Below are 22,407 nucleotides of genomic sequence, written 5' to 3'. Positions count from 1 at the left end.
CGACTCATAGTCTTTTTTGCAAAAGATTGACCAAACATTTCATCATTAGACCAATAGTCTACGATTTTTGGTAACTTCACTATACCCATCCAAATAATCACGTCTAAAAATCGTTTCATTTCTTCTTTGTCGGTTGGCGTCCTGAGCCGTAGTCTCGACTTATCTTTAATGCCACCTTTATCGATACTTTGTTGGGCAAATATATTCGTCTGATGTGCTATATTTTCAAATAACTGGTCAGTGACTAAGAGGGAATAGAAATCAACAGGTGTAGCATTGGCTAGTTGATTTCGAAGTGAGTAAGGTTTCAGTCCCGGTATTTCGGTAAAAGGAATTAAACGAGGCTGCTTACCACGTGGCTGGTACCACTCACATTCAGGTGTATGGCCGGATAAAGCTGGAGATAAGTCACGGTCATCTTCTTCACTGTCCGACAAAATAACTCGACGTTTTCTGGTACGTGGAATATTTATCACTTCATCACCCTCACTTATGACATGGTCAGTACTGCAATATGACCTCTCTAAACTGTCAATTACATGTAATTGTTCTTGTGTAAACTCAAAGTCAAAAAAAGTGTCCATTTTAACACTAAAACTATTTTTCTGCTAAACAAAATCTTAGTGTGCATTTGATGACCAAAACAAGTGCGAACTAACGAAAACAATCCGTGATTGGCTTGAGTCATAGGGAGAGGTGAAAGGGGTGAAGGGAGGCGGGAACAACAACCGCACGCACCACGCACGGTGTACTCCCGCGCTAGCATCCATTAGGCGCGCGGTACCCGTGCGTAGTAGACGTGTCTATAACGTTTGTCTATGTCTCATCGATCGAAATTTACGCGTACGTAAGTACGCTGACCGTCATTGTGACCGGCAAGGCCTGAATGTAATAATTATTCCGTTTAGGCCGCGCCGGGTCATAATGACCGGCACTTAAAAAAACCCTAAAATAAAGCCAAAATAAACAAATATCACTGTAAAACTTTTATATATGAACAAATAAACCTATAAATAATCATAAAAACCAATGACATTTTTTTATGATTTTGTAAAATAATAGTCGGCGATGAACGTGTTTTAATATTGTCAAATTTTGGTAAGTCAGCAACTAAGTGCACGCCATCGTCTTCCAGTTCGCATACTACTTCTTCAAACTGTTTTTGTATTGGATCGACATTAGCTACTATTTTAGTTTTCAAATCTTTCATTTTCTTCAAAACTAGATATTTTGCACTATTAGGTAAACAATCAATATCGTGCACGCCCTCTTTAACTATATGGTTTTCATTGCTTAATGTCACATTACCTTTACAACCGGTTTTATTGTAGCATTTCCAAAAAACATTTTCGTTCACATAAGTTTTAATTTTATGGTACTGACGGCCGTCGTATAGTAGTTTCTCGCGATCCCTTTTTGTCGTTATGAACTCCATGGTGGGCTTAGAAAGCGACATAGTTTATCACTTAAGTTTTCGGTTGCTTTAAATTTTATATAAATTGCACTCAATTGCAATGAAAAACTAAATAATACTAAAATGACAATGTCAATGTCATGCCATTGCAGTTTACATATCAATAATAGATAATAATTTATTGAGATAAGAACCTCATCCGTTTTCCGCATGCAATACTCTCGATAAAAACTCTAACTCTGTTGTTTTTATTTTGATTTAAGGTTAAAGGAAAAATGTTTTTGCTGACTGTAGCTAGTTATAAAAACATAATCATAATTATTCGTTTCTTAACTATTTGTGATTGTCAGTTATGAATGAACACTTCGTATTCTTGTTTAAAAACCAGTTGTGAAAACAATAATAAAAAAGGGTTTTTCTTAACCAGTTAACAAAACTTAGTTATGAAAGTGCACGGAAGGCAATTTTCTGCCATGCGTTCCTTTTCATATTATGTTGATCCATGTAGAAACGGGAGGAGACATCGTATATACACTCATGCGAACGAATCGAAAATGGCGTCTAAGTACTTGCAAAGACAGATGGTAGGGTCAGCAATACTAGGGTTTAGTTCCCGGGAAATTTCGAAAAAATAGATATTTTTCAATTTTATTAAAAATATTTTTTAAGCAAGATTAATATTCCGGGATCGAAAACCCATTAGTTTCAAGCTTGTTAAGAGATACATAAGTATGTAGAATACATAGGTGTAAATATAAAACAATGCTTTGAGCGAAACATTATTATTTATTTATCAAAATAGACAAATTAATTTTGAGACGTTGATGGCCTATCACCGGTTTTAGTAGACGTTGATGTCCCTTCACCGGGGTCATCGTAATCAATCTCTTCAATCCCAGACATCTCACTGTCCCTTTCTTCCGCCGAAGTATCAGTTTCACTTGATGAATCGTCGCTGCTATCCATACCCACTCGTATAATGAAATCATCTATTTCCGTTTCATTCGTAACGTCACGTGTCCAGTACGTTTCTTCTACTCTTTTAATATGGTTGATTTGTTTTTTCCAGTCTTCAGCTGTTATTGATGAGATGGCATCTTTTGTTAGTTGTTCAATTTTGTTTTCATGCTGTTCCACATTTTTGTCAGCAACCCTTTGTTTTAACAAATTCCAGATATGCTCAATCGGGTTCAAATCACAGTTATATGGGGGCAATCTTAGGACTTCGTGTCCGTGTGATTTTAATAATTCATCCACTACATACTTTTTCTCTGGCATTTGTTTCTTTAACTCTGTTAGGAGCTCTGCTTTTGTCCATTCCTCTCTGTAGGTTATATTATGTTCCTTCATAAATTTTTTTACATCATCTTTTCGAGTAGCCGTTGTTGGTGCTTTGTCCAATTGCATCGAATGATACGAAGCATTGTCTAGTACTAGAATACATGATGGAGGCAGATTTGGAATTAATTTTTCATTCAAATATTTTAGAAAATTTTGGCCATCCATTTCGTCGTGGTAGTCACCTGTTTTACATTTCGCTTTAAAAACCAGGCCAGCACCACTCACGAAACCATTTTCACTTCCTGCGTGAACTATTACCCACCTTTGGCCAGGGCTGTCATTTTTTCGAACACCCTTATCCCTCGAACTTTGCCAGCATTTGCTTACTGTATAGTGGGCGTGAATCCATGTTTCATCCATATATATCACAGGTTTTTTATCGGGTCCTAATGCATCATTTTCTCTAATGCGTCGCAAATAGCGGGCTCGCCAAGCTTTAATATTGTCTTTTTCTATAAGAATCGATCTGTTTTGACGGCATTTTTTGAACCGATAGCCAAGTTTATTTTTTAAAATCCGCCTCAAAGTTGTTTTAGATCCTTTGAAATTTAAGTCTTTTTTTGCGGATGCCAATATTTTATTTAACGTGGGTACTTCTTTACGCACATCGTAAATAGAATTAACAATATTTCCGATGGCACAGATATCAAAATTGTCAATGGGGACTCTAGTATTATGTAGACCACGTCTCCCTTTGCTGGGTGTCCGAATTCTTGTCTTCTTCTCCTCAGCAAGTTGACCTTAAAAAACAAAAATAATTCTCAGCATTAATAAAAACATTGAACATTGCAGTTATCATCGGATATTAGCCGTAACATATCGAGAATATCTAAGAAGTACCTATTTATAAGCATATTTTATTCCTTATTTTTATAAAAGAAATAATTTGTATTATACATACTTATAAATCTTATTATAAGATTAAAACTTAATTTTCGTTTCCAAAAGAAAGATTTAGTTCAAAAATGGAATGAAAATATTTCCCATTAGTTGTTTTTTACAGAAGATAGCCTATATGGGCTATGAGCTTTTGCATGCTAAAAGCTAGGCGAAAATAACTTAAAAAGAAAAACAAAGAACTAGCGATAAACTAGAACTCCGCGCCACAAAAGAAGTCCCGTGGATGAGGTCGTTGCACGTCAAAGGCGGCCATCTTGAGACACGAAAAAGAACTCTATTGCAAAGAAATAAGAAAAGTCAAATTTAGTTCCACAATATGCCGCGGGACTTCTTTCGTTTCAATCTAGGCAACATGGTCTTATTTTATGAATTAGGTATGATCTTAGCCTGCTCCACACTAACTGGACGAATTTAAAAAAAAAATAACATCAATCGTGTAATATTGAGGTTATTTTATTATTTCTCGTAAATTATAGATTTCTTCACAAAAACTATTTAATGTCTATACTTGTGTACAAAATCATGCCGCGGGTTACTAATGACATACCCTTGTTAAATACGAAAAATATATTACATACCTTCTTTTTTTATTTTCACAATAGTGCTAACAGATAAACCCGTGGCCATGGCGGCGCGAGCGTTTGCGTATTGAAACGGATGATACCGTTCCAAATTTTTTTCTTCTTGGAAGTATTTGATGACGTTATAAACAATATCACGTGCATCACTTCAAAGAACCTTGCCTCGTTTTCCAGAAGTCGTCATAATGACCACGTATCAACACGGCACTTAAAAGTTGGGTTAGGAATTTGGAAACAAACAGCGTCGTGAGCGTCGTAGCAGCGGAAGAGCAAAACCAGACTGATTCATTTTTTTTTTGTATACGGTACGCCCGTGTGTGAGTAAAGACAGCAATAGCGTGCGAGTGAGAGAGAACGATGAGTGACGCCATTTTCGATTCGTTTCTTTAATGGCGCGGCTTATACATTACATTTAACACAGGACAGAAACCACACGGAAATCAATAAGTACACAGACAAAAAAAAATATAAAATAAAAAAATACCAAAACAAAAAGAAAAACAAACCAAATTCATAAAAACAATAATAATAAAACAAAGTATCTAAATGCAACGCACTGACGGCCCGATCATCCGATCGATCCGATCATCTGAGTATCGCGTACGCACGTGCTAATTACTTGCCACGCTCAGTCAGTGTGAGAGAAAAAATCGCGCGCGCCGGTGCGTTTTCTCCCTCCCTTGCCCCCGCGCACCGACCGGAATGCGCTCCATCGAAATGCTGCACAAGTTTCAACCTTATTTCAACTAGCTAGCAATCATAATTCCTCGACCCCAAAATGACCCTTACGTCTCACGGGATGCAATGGCGTGCCGCGGAATCCTGTGGAATGAAAAGGCAAGACACGTCATACCGCCGCATGCTGCGGCGTGCCTGTTGTACCGTATGCACCATTGACCTGCACCATTAATGGTGCAGATGAGACTAATTAGTTTCATTTGCACCATTAACATTAATACAACTTACTTCCCCCTACTTCACCATACTTTATGAATACAAAAATAATGACGCTTCATGTCTGAAAACTACAAAAACGTTCACTCAGTTCACACACACGTATATTCCCAATAAGTAACAGAAACACTTTTTTTACCTTAACTTTTCTAAAAATAATGGCACATCAATGTCGCCATTAGTTAATTGCATTTGTACATGCATTATATATTTACTACGTTCTTTGACGTTTTTTGTCCTGTTGTTATATGGGTATGTTGTTAATGCGTTAACAGCATTAAAAGCGGCATCCTGCTTAAGCACAGTTAAGAATTTATGTAAAGTCAGAGGTCTTCTTTTGAAGCAGTTATTAAAATAACCATTCCATCCCTCACAGACGTTGTTCGTACGATGCCGCTCACCAAAACAGCACCACAGTGTCTTCTTGGGCAGCCAAATTCTTTGGACGTAACTCAGAAATTTTTGCATATTAACATCTCTTCCTACAACATCAGGCAGTTGTCCCACCAACGACGAGAAAACGACTAACTATCGGCTATTTTCTCGCTCAAGAAACGTACGATAGATATACTTTCCGGGTGAACAAAAGAGATGCATATACAAACAGTTGATCGCTGACTGTTCACACTGCCAGGGAGCACTCGCTTCACTAGTTTGTCGCTGAGCGACAAGAGCTATGAAAGATAAAACTCGCTCGGCGATACTCGCCAAGCGATTAGAACTCACGCCGAGAGAGCAACCAGTGGTCATTTCTCTACAGTGCGTATCTGAAAGTACACGTTTTTTATTTATTTAATATGAATAACGAAAAATCATTTGAATTATCATTGTTATCTAGTTCAGACGACGATGATGATGAATTATATGATAGGATTTGTGTAGTGGCTGCGGCAATTCTGAATAAACGTAAGGAAAAAATGAAGAAAAAAAGAAGAATATGGATGGAAAATATTAATTATTTCAGAAAAGAATGCAGTGAATTCAAACTATTCTATGAATTAACAAATGATGCCTTTCGCACATATTTTAGAATGACAAGAGACGAGTTTGAATATTTGCATAGTTTAATAGAAGATGACATTAAAAAAGAAAATACAAATTATAGAGAAGCTATTGGTACAAGAGAGCGTCTCGTCATTACATTAAGGTAAGGCTCCATCGCTTGGAGTGATTTCAGCGGCAGACATTGAATCTTGGATCTCTTCGTTTTGGCTACGAGTACTTGTACGAGTAGTATGTTCTCCAATTCCAATTTGCTGCACACCAGAACCGCTGGGTTCAGGTGAGGCAGAACCGTGTCCAGTAGAAAAATTAGTCTGACTCGTAGAAGGGCGAGAGTTGTAAGAATAATCGTTTGAGTAGTAACCGGTATATGAATAATTTGTATTAGCAATATTGTCTTCAGCATCCATTACCAATTGAAACAACTTTCTTTTTATTGTTCTTTGATAATACTCCGGCGTCTGCTTTGTACTATGATACATTGAATCAAAAAAAGCTTTTAAAGGATCACTTGATGTTAGTACTTCTTTACGTAACTCATCCCTCTGTGCAGTTCGTTTTGCTCGATTATCATCATTATGAATCGTCATTATGAATTATTTCATCCGTCTTCCTTTTTTTGGAGCTGTTATCGTATCTGCTGAATCTCTACTAACATCTGTATTAGCTGTTTCCTCGAAACTTGTCGAAATATCAGGATGTGGTGTAACATTTGTATCTCGTTCCGCATTTGTCATATATGGAAGCAAAAACTCCATGTGACTCATGTACTTCCAGGGTTTTATTTGTTTTTGTGACTGTCCACTTGTTGTCTTCTTGATTTTTTTCAATTTTTCACGGTGCGTGTCTCGCAAATTTTTCCATTTCAATTTTGCCTATGTAACTGCAAATAAAACAAATGATTATAACACACCACATTAAAATTAATTTTATGTTATTAACTAATATTATTTGATATTTTTATTTATTTTCAGATATCTTATAACCGGAACTACATATACAGCATTGTCAAAAAGCTATAGAATAGGCCGTTCTACGCTCTCCGAAATAATACCAGTAGTATGTGAATCTTTATGGATCAAGTTGCAGCCAAAAGTAATGAAGCTCCCTACTGAACCCGAATGGAAAGTTATAGCAAAAGACTTTTATGATTTGTGGAATTTCAATAATTGCCTTGGTGCAATTGATGGCAAGCACGTGGTAATTTTTTCGCCCCGTAAATCGGGATCTCAGTACTTTAACTACAAAAAAACATTTTCGATTGTACTGTTAGCAATTGCTGATGCTCATGGAAGATTTATAATGATCGATGTTGGATCAATGGGCAGATACAGTGACAGCGGAATATTCACCGATAGTAATTTCTACAATGTGTTGCAAAACAATGGATTGAGATTACCCGCAGATGAACCCCTATATGAAGGAGGTTTGCCTCAGCCTTATGTTTTTATTGGTGACTGTGCATTTCCGTTGATGACACATTTATTAAAACCATATCCTGATCATGAAAGGTTGAATAAAGACCAGTTAATATTTAATTATAGACTGAGCAGAGCACGCCGAATGGTAGAAAGTGCGTTTGGTATGTTGGTGCACAAATGGCGTATCTTTTTTAGGCCATTAGATGTTAAAATAAGTACCGCCAAAAAAATTGTAAAGGCTGCGTGCGTTCTACATAACTATGTATTACGCAATGAAATCGAAAAGGCGCCTTCACAGTCAGTTTTTTCTGATAATATGTCAAGAAATTACTACGAGGTATCTGAACAAAACTCAGCAGATTTTGAAGACGGCTTTTTTGTGAGAGAATATTTCATGGAATATTTTAATTCCATTGGAACAGTTTCGTGGCAAAATAACCGTGTGCAAAATGTATTAGATTCTGATAGGACAACACATAACTTACATTAGACTCTGCAAAATAAATATTGATTTAACTATAGGTAGGTATATGTTGTGTTAGATAAATGTTAAATAAAAAACTTACCACTTTCTATGTTTGTTTTCTTTAAAATCTCTTTCCAAGCTGCGTCCTTCACGTCTAATTGTTTATATGAAATCAGTTTTGTGTCCCAAAGACACGGATATTGTCGGACACATTCAATAAAAAACTCATCCATTTTTATTGGAAAATTGCGAACACGTGTATCACGTATGAGGCCGCAAGACTGACTGACTGTACGCTTGACTGCCGCGAGCGAGTGATGCGAGTAATCGCCCGCCTCACTCGCACACTTGCTTATAGCCGAGCTACACAAATATCGGAACTACGCACTCGCTCCCCGCGTCTCGCTAACTCGTTTCTAGTTCTAGTTTTACTCGTTACTCGTTAATCGTTGCCGGTGAGACAAGTGCCTCAATTTCAGAAACTATGTAATCCCATCCATCGTCAATTCTTGATAAAGGCAAAAGAGGCAGGACAGTGCACAGAGCCACAATTTTCCTATTTTTGTTTTGCATCTTTAAATTAAGACGTTTTGCTTTCCTCCATAATTGGTTTTGGTAATGGAAATAACATCCATGATGCTTTGATAAAGGAAACACACTTCTAACGGCGCCGATAAATGATTGTTCATAGTCCGATATAAATTTAGAAGGATTCCATTCTGGAATTTGCGACTTTATCATTTCCAACATTAGAATATATGTTTCCTTTTTTTTATTTCCCAAAAGTATATAAGCAACCGGTACTACAAAGTTCTTATCTTCGGTGCTTCCTAGGTCGCAAAAGATCACATACAACTGTTTGAATGGCCTAGGACACTTTTTGAAGGTACCGTCGCAGAAGAAGATTTTCTGGTTTTTTATCATTTCTCTAGCTTCTTCCGAAGCAAAAATTAAAATACGGTCGCGTTCGTAATGATAGTCAGCCAAGAGAAAATCTTTATGATCGTTACCAATTTCGACTTCAGTTGCGACACTGTAAGCCGTCTTTTTAACTCCCTGTTTTTTATTTATTCGTCTATAAGCAACAGATTTATAACTTTCGTACCGTGGTAGTGTTTCTATTAGGTTTAGACCCATATCTTTGAAAGTGGCCACGGTCTTTTTATAAATGGCAGGTACTGTTTCTTCTGAAGTTGTTGCGGTATCTATGCTCGAACTAATTAAATGGCATACGGCATTTTTGTTTTCATCAGGCGTACAGTAATTGGAATGCTCCCGTTTCTTCACAACCTTCGATTCATCCTAAAAATTTGAAACGTCTACATACAATTATATAATTTTGGTAAGTAAATAAAATTATAAAAAATACATATTATCGCCTTTAAAACCAATCATAAATGCTACGTACCTCTGTAATGGTAAGCGTTCCTGTACATTTTGTTTTTTTAAAATATCTACACCTCCATATGCTATTCAATTTTTTGTACTGTGTGTGAAAATGGTATTGATACCCTTCGAACAATAACAGTCTTCCTCGACTTTGTGCAACAAAAGTTAAATTAGTTTCGCTCATTGTAATTTCTTTTATAGTCTAAGCTCCAATTTTATAATTATTGACAGAATACTACTTATCAATGTCAAAACAAATACTATTAGAATATGCAAGAGGAAATACTTTCAGGAAATATCTAAGTACCTATACAACCGCATTGATAGTATAGTGTCATCTCAATGGTGCAAATGAGACCGTACTTCAAAACTAATTAGTCTCATCCCCCTATTCCACCTATCCCACTTGGCTATCCCACCTGGGTGGTAAGAGTGGAAAAAATAATCCACTTTTCCCTCCCAGGTGGAATAGGTGGAAGAGGAGGAATTGTAAATGTTCTTTTATCCCACCTGGGAGATTATTACGGCCGCTCTTCCCACCCAGGGGGGATAAAAGGAACATTTCAACTCCACTCTTCCTACCCCATGGCCCCAGCCGTTAGCGAATTAATATAATCATCATTATCATCAACGTTCAAATAATCAAAATAATAAAACTAGCATTTAATTCGTCATAAATACATATTTAATATAGGAACAGGAATTATCGACGCATCATTTCTAAAAAAAGGGGGACATCGATTTCACCCGTTATTAATTGCATCTGTGCATTTTGAATGATAGTGCTACGCACTATCTCTCTTCTTTTTATTACAATTTTTTGTAAATGCCATATAGCGGTTTCTTTGATATGAGGAGTTTAAAAATAATCGTTTTAATAAGTGAAATAAAGTTAGCTTAGTACTAGTTTTATCGTTAATTGAGAAATGCCATGCTTCGGATTAATTGTTAGTTCGATGCTTTTTTCCGAACACACACCACTGCTCAACGTGCGCGTCATTTTTGAGCCAGAATTTCAAAAAATATTTTTTAAATGATTCGTGCTCAGTTCTCCGATCATTTGTGATTGTATATAGTCCCATCCATCGTTAATTTTGTCTTTCGGTAGCAATGGTAATGCTGCAGTTAAAGCTAGGATCCTTCTCTTGTCGTTATTTTTTGTAAGTTTAAATTGTTTCGCCTTTTTCCACAAACTTTTATTAAAATGGTAGTAACAACCCTTCATTGTCACGTTTGGAAAGAAGGACTGTATGGCTTGCCTCAGAGGCAGTTCAAAATCGGACATAACGCAATCTGGGTCCCAGTCTGTGACTTGAGTTTTTAGCAGGTCAAGTAGAATCATATATGTCTCTTTCTTTTTATTGGGAAGCAGGGCATAAATTAACGGGATGATATTAGTGTATTCCATCGAACTCCCCAAGTCACAATGAATTGTGACCAATTGTAAAAATGGTTCAGGGCAAATTCTGAATGTACCGTCAATACAGAAATATTTTGCTGTGCTCATTAACTTTATAGCCCACCCACACCCAAATACCAAAATGCGTATATTGTTGTCCGCATAGTCTGCTATCAAGAATGATTGATATTTGGGTGGAATTTCAATTTCTTCGAAATTCTTAAAATGTATTTTGCTCGTACCAACAGCTTTATTTCTTTGATTGTAAAGACCTGACTTCTTATTACTAAAATTCGGTGTTTTTGCAATCAAGTCTATACCGTCATTTTCAATGCCAGAAACCATATCCTTAAAAACTTTTGGTACAGGAAGCGTAGGATCACTTCCTACGCTTCCTGTACTGTAATTTGGTTGAAACCTTAAAACCACATATAAAAAAGCAATATACCAAATTCAGGAACCCTTTAGAACCAATTGAAATGATTGGTATTACATTGAGGTAAGTAATTCAAATATCATAATACTCGTAATGTTAATCAGTTATTAATTTATTATCTTTAAAAACAGTTTAATTTAAGTATTACTATTAGGCAACAAAGCAAAGTTATAATCTTCTTCTTGACTATCATCAGTAAAATTATTAATCGTAGTGTTGGTTGAGTAGGTAGCTTCGAATTCATCTGTTCGATACGATGATGGCGATGGTGACTGGGCATGTTGTCCAGTTTGATATCCGCGTGACTGCAATGGTGTTGCTTGATACTGTTGTCCAGTTTGATATCCGCGTGACTGCCATGTTGTTGATTGAGTCTGTTCCCCGAACCGAATTTTGGTAATGATATTTATAACTTTGCTTTGGAATGTCAAAGTTTGTAATTCCGTAAAGCTGTCCAAAGAAGGCAAAATTCCTTTGAAAAATGATAAGTGGCGGTTTTCTTTCTCTTGCAACGCTATTAATGCTTGCGCCTCGAAATCATCTATTGCTTGGTTTGATCTCTTACGGCTTGCAGGCACGTAGCGAGAAGGACCTGGGGGTAACGAGGACATTTCTATTGTAGGAAATGGAGAAGATGATGCTGTGTTTTCATTTCGTTCCGTTTCTTCAGACACCATTTCAAGGCTACTATCAGTTTTATTTTGGGCAACTTTCATCAAAAACAGCAACTGATTGTAATAATGATATTTCTTCAATTGTTTTGCCCCTGATCCAGACGAACTGTTTTCTTTTATTTTTTTTACGTATCGAAAAAAGTTGTCCTTCACGCTTCTCCATTTTTTCACAACCTCGTTACCTGCAAAGAAAGAAAAAAATGTGTAAGTACCTAACTTGTCTACACTGACCAATCTAAATGGGCCACCCTGTTTATTTTTTTGTGTTTCTATTTCAGGTACTTAGGCAGCGGAAATTCGATAAACGACTTGCATTTCAAATTTAAACGTGGAAGAGCAACAATTTCTAGAACTATTTCGTCAGTTTGTCAAGCTATATGGAAATATGTTCGACCACAGTACATAGAAGAGATCACAGTAGAAAAACTACAAAATATTGCATTAGATTTTGATCTCAAAGATAACTTTCCTCATTGCTTCGGGGCAATTGATGGGAAACATATACGTTTAATAAAACCAGACAAAAGTGGCTCTCTGTTTTATAATTATAAAAATTATTTTTCAATTGTTTTGCTGGCGGTTGTTGACTCAAATTATAAGTTTGTTTTTGTCGACGTGGGTGCATATGGTAAGGAAAGTGATTCTACTATTTTTAGAAATTCGACACTGTACAAGATTTTAATGAGAAATGAATTACCATTGCCTGATCCTCAACCACTTGGAAATGATCATAATAACGAGCCACCAATCCCTTATGTACTCGTCGGTGATGAAGCTTTTGGTTTAAGTAAGCATGTTATGCGCCCATACGGCGGATCCAATCTCAATGTGAAACAAAGAGTTTATAATTATCGCCTTAGCAGAGCACGTAGATACGTGGAATGTGCATTTGGGATCATGGCAAATAAATGGCGCATTTTACATAGGCCAATTGATACGTCATATGATTTAACTATTAATATTGCGAAAGCATGTTGTGTTTTACACAATTTTGTTATACAACACGATGGGTTAAAACAACAAGACAATATGGCAATAAGTAGGTTCTCACAATTGAGACCCCATAGCAATGAAGAATCATTAGCCGAAAATTTTATCAGAGATCAATTTGCTAATTACTTTATGAGTCCAGAAGGGGCTTTACCATGGCAGTTGAAAAAGATATAAATTAACTTATGTATTGAATTTACAAATAATATAATAAATAACAACTCACCAATTTTGTTCTTTTTTTGGTCCTCAAACTCCTCGTAATCTTGAAATATTTTTTTACAAACAGCTACCCATTCATTCGCTTTACGAAATTTATCACTGTAATGTTCGTGTGATTTATCCCATATAATGGGTCTTTCTTGGACCAAGGATATGAGAAAATCTATATCAATATCCTGCTCACTCATGGTAAAATAAAAAATGTCGTTACGCTCGTCTAGCTTCCTCCTCTAGCAGTGCATCACTGCCCTCCGGACACTAGGATCCCATGACTTCGCTCCCATGGGATCCAAAAATAATTTTTTCGCCTCTTGGCTCCCATGGTATCCTCAGATACCATGACTCCTCTCCCATGGGATCCAAAAATATTTTTTTCGCCTCTTGGCTCCCATGGTAGTCATGGGATCCTAGTGTCCGGAGAGTCAAATCCCATGATCCCGCTCCCATGGGACCCGAATATAATTTTTTGGCCTTTTTGTTCCCCTCCAGACACTAGGCTCCCAATACATCGTTCCGATGGAATCCACAGAAACTTGTATTGTTTCGTGACTCCTATAATATAGAATTAAGAATGTATTAATGTTTGTCTTACGTGTTGTGACAATTTTGATCCCATGACCGTTACAGAGGATCGGAGCGAGTTATGTTTTTCCAAAGTATATAAAATGAAGACAATAAAGAAAAGTAATAATTGAAATGAACTTAAAATCTTTACTTAAAACTTAAAAAACTAAAGTAAATTAAGTACCTACATTAGGACATCGCCGCGCCGCTTCTATTCGCCATTGCTACTTCACGAGAAATATAAAATAATCCAGAACGAAACACGAAAAAAGTATGATATTACTATTTTACTTGCTCTAAAAAGTGTCCTATTGTTATTTCTCCGTTTATTAATTCCATTTGTGATTGCAAAAGAAATTCATCATTTTCTATTTGCTTTTTCTTTCTAATATTAGCGACGCTGTTTTTTATACGTTTATTGCTATATTTTGCATCCGCTTTTATTATTTGTAGAAAATTTAAAATGTTTCTGTTTTTCTTGCCCAATTTTTTATTCAGTCTCGTATGCCACCCCTCCAAACAATTGTTTGTCCGGTGGCGTTCACCAAATACGGTCCAAATACTCTTGACATAGTTATTTGTAAACCAGAAATCCATGTAATCTTGAAATGACAATGGGCACTTTTGTATGAAACTTGGTCCAAGAACCTCCACTGATGAGACTTATATGTAATGAAAGCTTATGCTTCCCCTATGATTCTGGCAAAGTCCTATCAGATTCTGTCCCGGGGTTCTTTTTTTACGACCATGTTTGTCCTGGCTAAAAATGTGATAAAATACAGTGGGAGCTAAAATCGACTCAAGATTTGTTGCTGGATAACTAAGTCTACATAAATAATTATGTATCATATTGTATATCATTTTAAAGAAGATCTTTTCCAGAATCCGAAACATAAAAAAAAACAAAAAAATCTTTTTGTAAGCGAATTATAGTCAATTTATATCTGCAGCGCCATTGTTTCTCGGTAGCTAAGTTCAAGTTTCATGCCTTTTACCCATTCCAAAAGTATCTTACCGATTTTTTTCATATTGCTTCCGGAATTTGATCTGAGTGATAATAACAAGAAAAATAAATAAACACCTCTCCGATAGAGACCGACTAAGCTATTGCCTATTGCAAGAAATCGTCATCATTAGCAAGTCATTACGGTATTGCATATTATAAGCTTATCAGCAACTTGGAACTTGGTCCAAGAACCTCCACTGGTGAGACTTGCATGTAATGATAGCTTATACTTGTCCTATGAATCTGGCAAAGTTCTATCAAACTCTGTCCTAGGGTTTTTTTACGGCCATGTTTGTCCTGAGTGTACAGTAGTGGACTGCAAAATCACCTCAGGATTTGTTGTCGAAAAACTATTTAACTAAGCCTATATACATAATTATATATCATAATGTATATCAATTTTAAAAGGGAAGGTTATCAGAATCTGAAACACAAATAAAAAAAATGCATTAAGTATGTAAACGACTTTTAGCCAACTCACGTCCGTAGCGCCATTTTTCTCAGCAGCGACGTACGAGTGTCGCGCCTTCCAACCTTTCCAAAGAAGCCCAATCATTTTTTCCTTCTTCTGGTATTGCATTCTTAACCTGACAAGACTAAGTGACAACAACAAGAAATAAAATAGATACCATTCCGATAGAGGCCGCGTAAGCTATGGACCTATTGCAAGATAACGTACTCAAAGGCTAGTCATTATAATCCAACAGACGTAACATGATTAGAATGCGGGAGGACGCAAATGTAGTATGTTTTCTTTCACCACAATCTTGTTTTATTAATCCAGGCTTATATCTTGTCTTATAAACAATGCCGAATGGTACAACAAACGTATCGTAAACGTAAGGTTGCCTGGTAGTAATTGCTACCTTGGCAATAAAGCCGCCTTTTGCACCAGTTATTGCCTGAACTTGTTTAATAAATGTGTTTCTTTTGTATACAATAGAGTCATTGTATTGCATCTTGATTAGAATGACTTATTTCTTGTTTCTCTCGTACTAAGCTGTATAGTTGTATTGCTGTTAGTGTTAAAGAGACACATATTTCGTCTCTTTCGCATAAGGCGATGTACTACATTTCCGTCCCGCCGCATTCTAATTATGTTACGTCTGTTGGATTATAATGACTAGCCTTTGAGTACGTTATCTTGCAATAGGTCCATAGCTTACGCGGCCTCTATCGGAATGGTATCTATTTTTTTTTTTTCTTTGTTGTCACTTGTCAGGTTAAGAATGCAATATCAGAAGAAGGAAAAAATGATTGGGCTTCTTTGGAAAGGTTGGAAGGCGCGAAACTCGTACGTAGCTGCTGAGAAAAATGGTGCTACGGACGTGAGTTGGCTAAAAGTCGTTTACATAATGCATTTTTTTTATTTGTGTTTCTGATTCTGATAACCTTCCCCTTTAAAATTGATATACATTATGATATATAATTATGTATATAGGCTTAGTTAAATAGTTTTTCGACAACAAATCCTGAGGTGATTTTGCAGTCCACTACTGTACACTCAGGACAAACATGGCCGTAAAAAAACCCTAGGACAGAGTTTGATAGAACTTTGCCAGAATCATAGGACAAGTATAAGCTATCATTACATGCAAGTCTCACCAGTGGAGGTTCTTGGACCAAGTTCCAAGTTGCTGATAAGCTTATAATATGCAATACCGTAATGACTTGCTAATGATGACGATTTCTTGCAATAGGCAATAGCTTAGTCGGTCTCTATCGGAGAGGTGTTTATTTATTTTTCTTGTTATTATCACTCAGATCAAATTCCGGAAGCAATATAAAAAAAATCGGTAAGATACTTTTGGAATGGGTAAAAGGCATGAAACTTGAACTTAGCTACCGAGAAACAATGGCGCTGCAGATATAAATTGACTATAATTCGCTTACAAAAAGATTTTTTTGTTTTTTTTTATGTTTCGGATTCTGGAAAAGATCTTCTTTAAAATGATATACAATATGATACATAATTATTTATGTAGACTTAGTTATCCAGCAACAAATCTTGAGCCGATTTTAGCTCCCACTGTATTTTATCACATTTTTAGCCAGGACAAACATGGCCGTAAAAAAAGAACCCCGGGACAGAATCTGATAGAACTTTGCCAGATTCATAGAGAAAGCATAAGCTTTCATTACATATAAGTCTCATCAGTGGAGGTTCTTGGACCAGATTCGCCCATTCTCCTTTTGTAATTTGTGGATTTTCATACATTTTACTTTTTACATATGTCCATGCACTTTTTAACATATCATGTGGGACTAGTGGTAAAACTGCACACATAGCTACAATTCTTTTATTGCGTTTTGACTTTGTGAGACCCAATTTGCGTCCAGTCTTCCAAACGCTATGTGTGAAATGGTAATAACAACCTGTTATTTCAGACTCTGGAAACTGTTCACGTATACTTTTTATTACTGCTACCTCAAAGTCCAAAGTAAATTTATTTGGTTTGAAAGATGGAACACGGCTTTTGATTAACTGAAAGGCTAAGCTGTACGAGTCATTGGTTCTATTTGTCATCAATAAATATAATAAAGGAAGAACGTTGTTACCAGTCAGTCAGTTACAAGATCCATTTTTGTTTTTTGTTTTGCAGTGATACTTATAACCTTTATGTAGAATTAATTCTCCTCTTTTATTAATATAATTTATATTATCCATAGTTAAGAGAAAAATAGCGTAGGTATGTACTCATTACACTTTCACAACAACGCGTAGGTAATTTGTTATGAGAATTGTCATATCTTGTCACATAGTGGCCAGTGCTAATAAGGAAAATATTAAATGACTAAGCAGGCCACATTGAAGTTTATATAGGAGCAAAGAGGATTATAAAAATTCGTATTAGATTCCATGGGAGCCAAGAAGAAAACAAAATTATCTCAGGATCCCATGGGAGCCAAGAGGCGAAAAAATTATTTTTGGATCCCATGGGAGCGGAGTCAGGCCTCTTTTCCATTACACGGTTGTTCAAACGTACGGTGTGTAAGCCGTACGGTTGAAAAAACGTGCTAGCTTGTACATGATACGGCAAAATCACCGCGCGAGACATTGGTAAGTACTGGCTAGTAGCGCTTTTTACTCGGGCTGTGTAGGACGTGCTGCGTCATGAATTTTCTTACGAAAAAAAAGATTGTAGTTGCTTATTACATATATAGGAAAAAGAAAATAGAAAAAAAAGGGAAGTAAGGTTTTGGATACATCCGATTTTAGAAAAAAGGGAGGAATATGGCGCGTTTCATACACTTGTCAAGAATCAATTGAGAGAAGATGAAGACAAGTTTTACAATTATTTTAGAATGCAGAAAACTACATTCGACAACTTGCTCCAAAAATTATCCCAGGAACTAAAACATCAAGATACTTTTATGCGAGAGAGTATATCGCCCGCAGAAAGATTGGCTGTAACTCTGAGGTAAGTAGGTACAAAATTAAATTTATTGCACACAAACAAAATTATTACATGTAATTGAATTTTAATAATTATTAATTTAAGAACGAGTAAATCAAAAAATACACTACGCTGAAAATGCTACTCAAGTGCGGTACTAAAATCGAATTCGTCTTCAATAGAAACTTGAGAATCTGCCGAGATACTTTCCGCATTTACACTATGTACAGATAATTGTGATTCGGGTCGGTAGTGGATTGGCTCTAAACCAGAACCGTGTCCAAAATCATGAGAAGACGTCTGTGGACGACTTATTCCATAGCCCGATCTAGCAGCTGTAGAATATCCATATGTTGACGATTGCGCATTTGAGGATGCTGTACCACTTAAATATCCTTGATGGCCTTGATCCCATTGGTTTCTTGATGTAGGTATATACTGAGTACACTGTCTTTGTTGAATATTTTTAATTATTGAAATTACTTGAAACTGAAAGTCTATCATATTTTCATCACTGAACTTGTCAACTGTATCAGCGATTCCCATAAAAAAGTTCATACTACTGCTTTTCTTTTTCTCATCTCGTTCTGCTGAATCACTAACAACCATACCTACTTGTATGGCTACCTGTATGTACTTGTACATATAGACAGCTCGTCAGAAATAGACTAACGTACAGTCGTCGGTCTTCGACGTTTTCCAGTTTTTACCGACTTCAAAAAAGGAGGAGGTTCTCAATTCGACCGTATATTTTTTTTTTTTTGTTTGTTCGGGCATATCTTCGTCGTATATGAACCGATTTTGATAATTCTTTTTTTGTTTGAAAGGAGATATACCCAAGGGGGTCCCATGTCAAGGAAGTCAGGATCTGATGATGGAAGACCAGAGAAATCGAGGGGAATTTTCAAAAATCGTAGGAGCGACTAGTGCGTTTGTAAAGTCATATTGATCGGATCGATCTTTAGGCTTCGGGAAAACTTCCCGACCTTCGAAAACTAGTCAGCATCAGGGAGACACCCTATGGCCTGGCAAAACTATACAACCTGGAGCAATTTTTCTTTCACGAAACGTATTTAAATCTTGATCAAATCCAATCGCAGGTGCAAAAAAACAAAATGGCGGAAAAAAAAGATGGCCGCCATACAAAATTTTGTCGATTTTGGAAGAAGCCCCTTTGGGTAAAAATAATGTATGGGGCGCTTACTCAAAACGTCATGTAGAGTACGGAAATACTTTCTGGTCACCAAAAACTGCTCCGCATCAGAGAGATACTCTACGGACTGGCAAAACTATCGCACGTGAACCAATATTTCTTTCAGAGCACTTATTTAAATCTTGGTCAAATTCCATAGCGCGTGAAAAAAAAACAAAATGGCGGAAAAACAAGATGGCCGCCATACACAATTTTGTTTTTTTTTTTTTTTTTTTTTCAGAAAATGTCTCGGGGTATAAAATATATATCGGGGTTGTGATCGGATCGTCATGTTAAGTATGGAAATACTTCCCGATTTTTGAAAACTGCTCCGCATCAGGGTGACACCCTACGGCCTGGCGAAACTATCGCACCTGAACCAATTTTTCTTTCACGAAACCTATTTAAATCTTGGTCGAATTTAATGGCCGGTGAAAAAAATACAAAATGGCGAAAAAACAAGATGGCCTTAATACAAAATTTTGTTTTTCCAGAAAATGTCTTGGGGGTAAAAATGATGTATAGGGGTGTGATCGGAACGTCATCTTTGAAAACTGCTCCCAATCAGGGAGACATCCTACGGCCTGGCAAACCTATTGTACCTGGATTTTGTTTGTTTCCATGACACCCATTTAAATCTTGGTCAAATTCTGTCGCCGGTGAAAAAAAACAAAATGGCGGAAAAACAAGATGGCCGCCATACGAAGAGGGACAGTTTCGAATAAACAGGACACGGAAACCACGCGAAATCTACTGTATCTATATGTGTGCGTGAGTGTGTATGATAGCAGCTTCCACTGACAACCACATGTGTGTATGTGTGTGTGTGCGTGTGTGTGTGTGTGTAAATATGTTCATCAATAATAATTGTGATCACTACTAATCATATATTATTATATATCAATATAAATCAGAAAATCTGTCTGTCTGCATCCTTGCTCGGTCTAACCATCACTAAAAATCGTAAAATAAAATAAAATTTTTAACAAAAAAAAACCGACTTCAAACGCAAAACTAAAAAGCAATAAATAAATTTACTTCGCACAAAGTAATTAGTACGTATTTTCAATTAGTTAATTAATTTTATAAATCTGAAGTCGGTGCCAAGTAAATGCTACAACAACCCTACTACAATATCAAATTACTATGTACACACAATATTGTTTAATACCTATATCAAAGCAATTACAAAACAATGTCAAACAAAAAATTACAAAACAATCAGTATTGAAAAATATATGAATCGGTACTTCGTTGTAGCATTTCCTTGGCACCGGCTTCAGATTTATAAAATTAATTAACTAATTGAAAATACGTACTAATTACTTTGTGCGAAGTAAATTTATTTATTGCTTTTTAGTTTTGCGTTTGAAGTCGGTTTTTTTTTTGTTAAAAATTTTATTTTATGTATCTAACGGAGGTCACCTCTCCTATCAAAACAACTATGCATAAGTAAAAAGTTAATAATTAAATATCTGTAACTTACCAAACTTGTTTTTCTCATCACCACTTAAATCTTCAAATGTGGGCTGGAAATGAATAAATATTTCTTTCCAGGAATCATATTTAAGCCGCTTATTTTTATAATCGTCGATGGTCTTATCCCATATTACAGGCCTTTCTTGAATCAACGTAATTAATAATTCTTGATTTAGGCAGTTGTCCCACAAACGATGAGAAAACGACTAACTATCGGCTATTTTTTCGCTCAAGAAACGTACAATAGATATACTTTCCGTGTGAATAAAAGAGATGCATATGCAAACAGTTGATCGCTGACTGTTCACACTGCCGGCGAGTACTAGCTTCACTAGTTTATCGCTGAGCGACAAGACAACACTCGCTCGGCGATACTCGCCAAGCGATCGCGTATGAGGCTGCAAGACTGACTATACGGCTTGACTGCCGCGAGCGAGTGATGCGAGTAATCGCCCGCCCGCCTCACTCGCTTATAGCCGAGCTACACAAATATCGGAATTACGCACTCGCTCCCCGCGTCTCGCTAACTCGTTTCTAGCTCTAGCTCTACTCGTTACTCGTTCATCGTTGCCGGTGAGACAAGTGCCTTATGTTCATTTTATAATAAAATCGCGAAACAGCGTATACATATAAGCGGTCACGAATCCGTGCGTACGTCCGGCACCGTCGACACACCCCGATAGACTGCCATACAACACTGGTGAAAATCACGCCGTGCGTAGACGGGGCGCGCCGAGGGGCAGTCACGGCGCACGCGGCCGCGGCGCCGTGCCTTGGCGCCACCGTGCATGTCGACAAGCTCATATAGTGATCCATACCACACTGACGACCGTGCCTACACGCGGCGAATTAACCGTAGATTTTCACGGCGAGAAACCGTGTAATGGAAAAGAGGCCTCATGGTATCTGAGAATACCATGGGAGCCAAGAGGCGAAAAAAATATTTTTGGATCCCATGGGAGAGGAGTCATGGTATCTGAGGATACCATGGGAGCCAAGAGGCGAAATAATTATTTTTGGATCCCATGGGAGCGAAGTCATGGGATCCTAGTGTCCGGAGGGCATCACTGTCCGTCGTCGCAGCGGAGCTCCGACAACGCAGCGCATCACCCTCCCTCCCGCTTCGTCTCTTGTCCGTCGATCCGTTGAAACGTCGCGCGCGACGACGCAACGGTCTGATGGGGCATGTCATAAAAAAATGTATGGAAAACGACGCAGCGACGACGCTGCGACGACGCAACGCAGCGCAACGCACTAATGGGGCCTCGCCCTTACCACCCAGGTGGGATGGCCAAGTGGGATAGGTGGAACCTTTGTTCGCATATTATTACATTAGCAAAATATTATATTCGCAAAATATTATATTCTCGAATTATTATATTCTCAAAATATTAGAAGTACAATCAAACACAGTGAAAAATAAAAATGAACGATAAGGCCGCCATTTGCCATGTACTTAATTAAGAGACTTTTTGTAATTATTTATTTTTAGTTTGGTGCAATAAAGTGTATTTGTATTGTATTGTTTGTATTGTATTGAATTTATTCAAACTAAAATCTCTTTATTCCAATACCTAGG

At 36.9% G+C, this 22,407-nt stretch overlaps 3 protein-coding genes and 1 long non-coding RNA gene across 4 annotated transcripts; 1 reads left to right on the top strand and 3 right to left on the bottom strand.

Moving 5' to 3' along the window:
* Positions 1-1,979: 1,979 nt before the first annotated feature.
* LOC126375710 (uncharacterized) lies at positions 1,980-3,645 on the bottom strand. The gene has a single exon (XM_050022808.1). The coding sequence runs from the start codon at positions 3,113-3,115 to the stop codon at positions 2,222-2,224; it is 894 nt and encodes a 297-aa protein (XP_049878765.1). The 5' UTR covers positions 3,116-3,645; the 3' UTR covers positions 1,980-2,221.
* A 7,147-nt stretch (positions 3,646-10,792) lies between these two features.
* LOC126375707 (uncharacterized) lies at positions 10,793-13,192 on the top strand. Its single transcript, XM_050022804.1, has 2 exons — positions 10,793-11,366; positions 12,256-13,192. Exons 1-2 carry the CDS (start codon positions 11,347-11,349, stop codon positions 13,142-13,144), a joined length of 909 nt encoding a protein of 302 aa, XP_049878761.1. The 5' UTR covers positions 10,793-11,346; the 3' UTR covers positions 13,145-13,192.
* LOC126375766 (uncharacterized) lies at positions 12,014-13,319 on the bottom strand. The gene is made up of 2 exons (XR_007567652.1): positions 13,194-13,319; positions 12,014-12,159 (listed from the first exon to the last, which is right to left on the bottom strand). It is a non-coding gene; the product is annotated as an uncharacterized LOC126375766 (long non-coding RNA).
* A 4,979-nt stretch (positions 13,320-18,298) lies between these two features.
* Positions 18,299-21,618, bottom strand: LOC126375807 (uncharacterized). Its single transcript, XM_050022894.1, has 3 exons — positions 21,484-21,618; positions 20,836-21,034; positions 18,299-18,768 (listed from the first exon to the last, which is right to left on the bottom strand). Exons 1-3 carry the CDS (start codon positions 21,616-21,618, stop codon positions 18,299-18,301), a joined length of 804 nt encoding a protein of 267 aa, XP_049878851.1.
* Positions 21,619-22,407: the final 789 nt, after the last annotated feature.

This window comes from Pectinophora gossypiella, chromosome 19 (genome assembly GCF_024362695.1).
Source record: "Pectinophora gossypiella chromosome 19, ilPecGoss1.1, whole genome shotgun sequence".
In the NCBI taxonomy this organism is placed as follows: Eukaryota; Metazoa; Arthropoda; class Insecta; order Lepidoptera; family Gelechiidae; genus Pectinophora; species Pectinophora gossypiella.
Note: the sequence above shows the minus strand (reverse complement) of the source record. Positions and strands in the feature narration are given on the sequence as shown.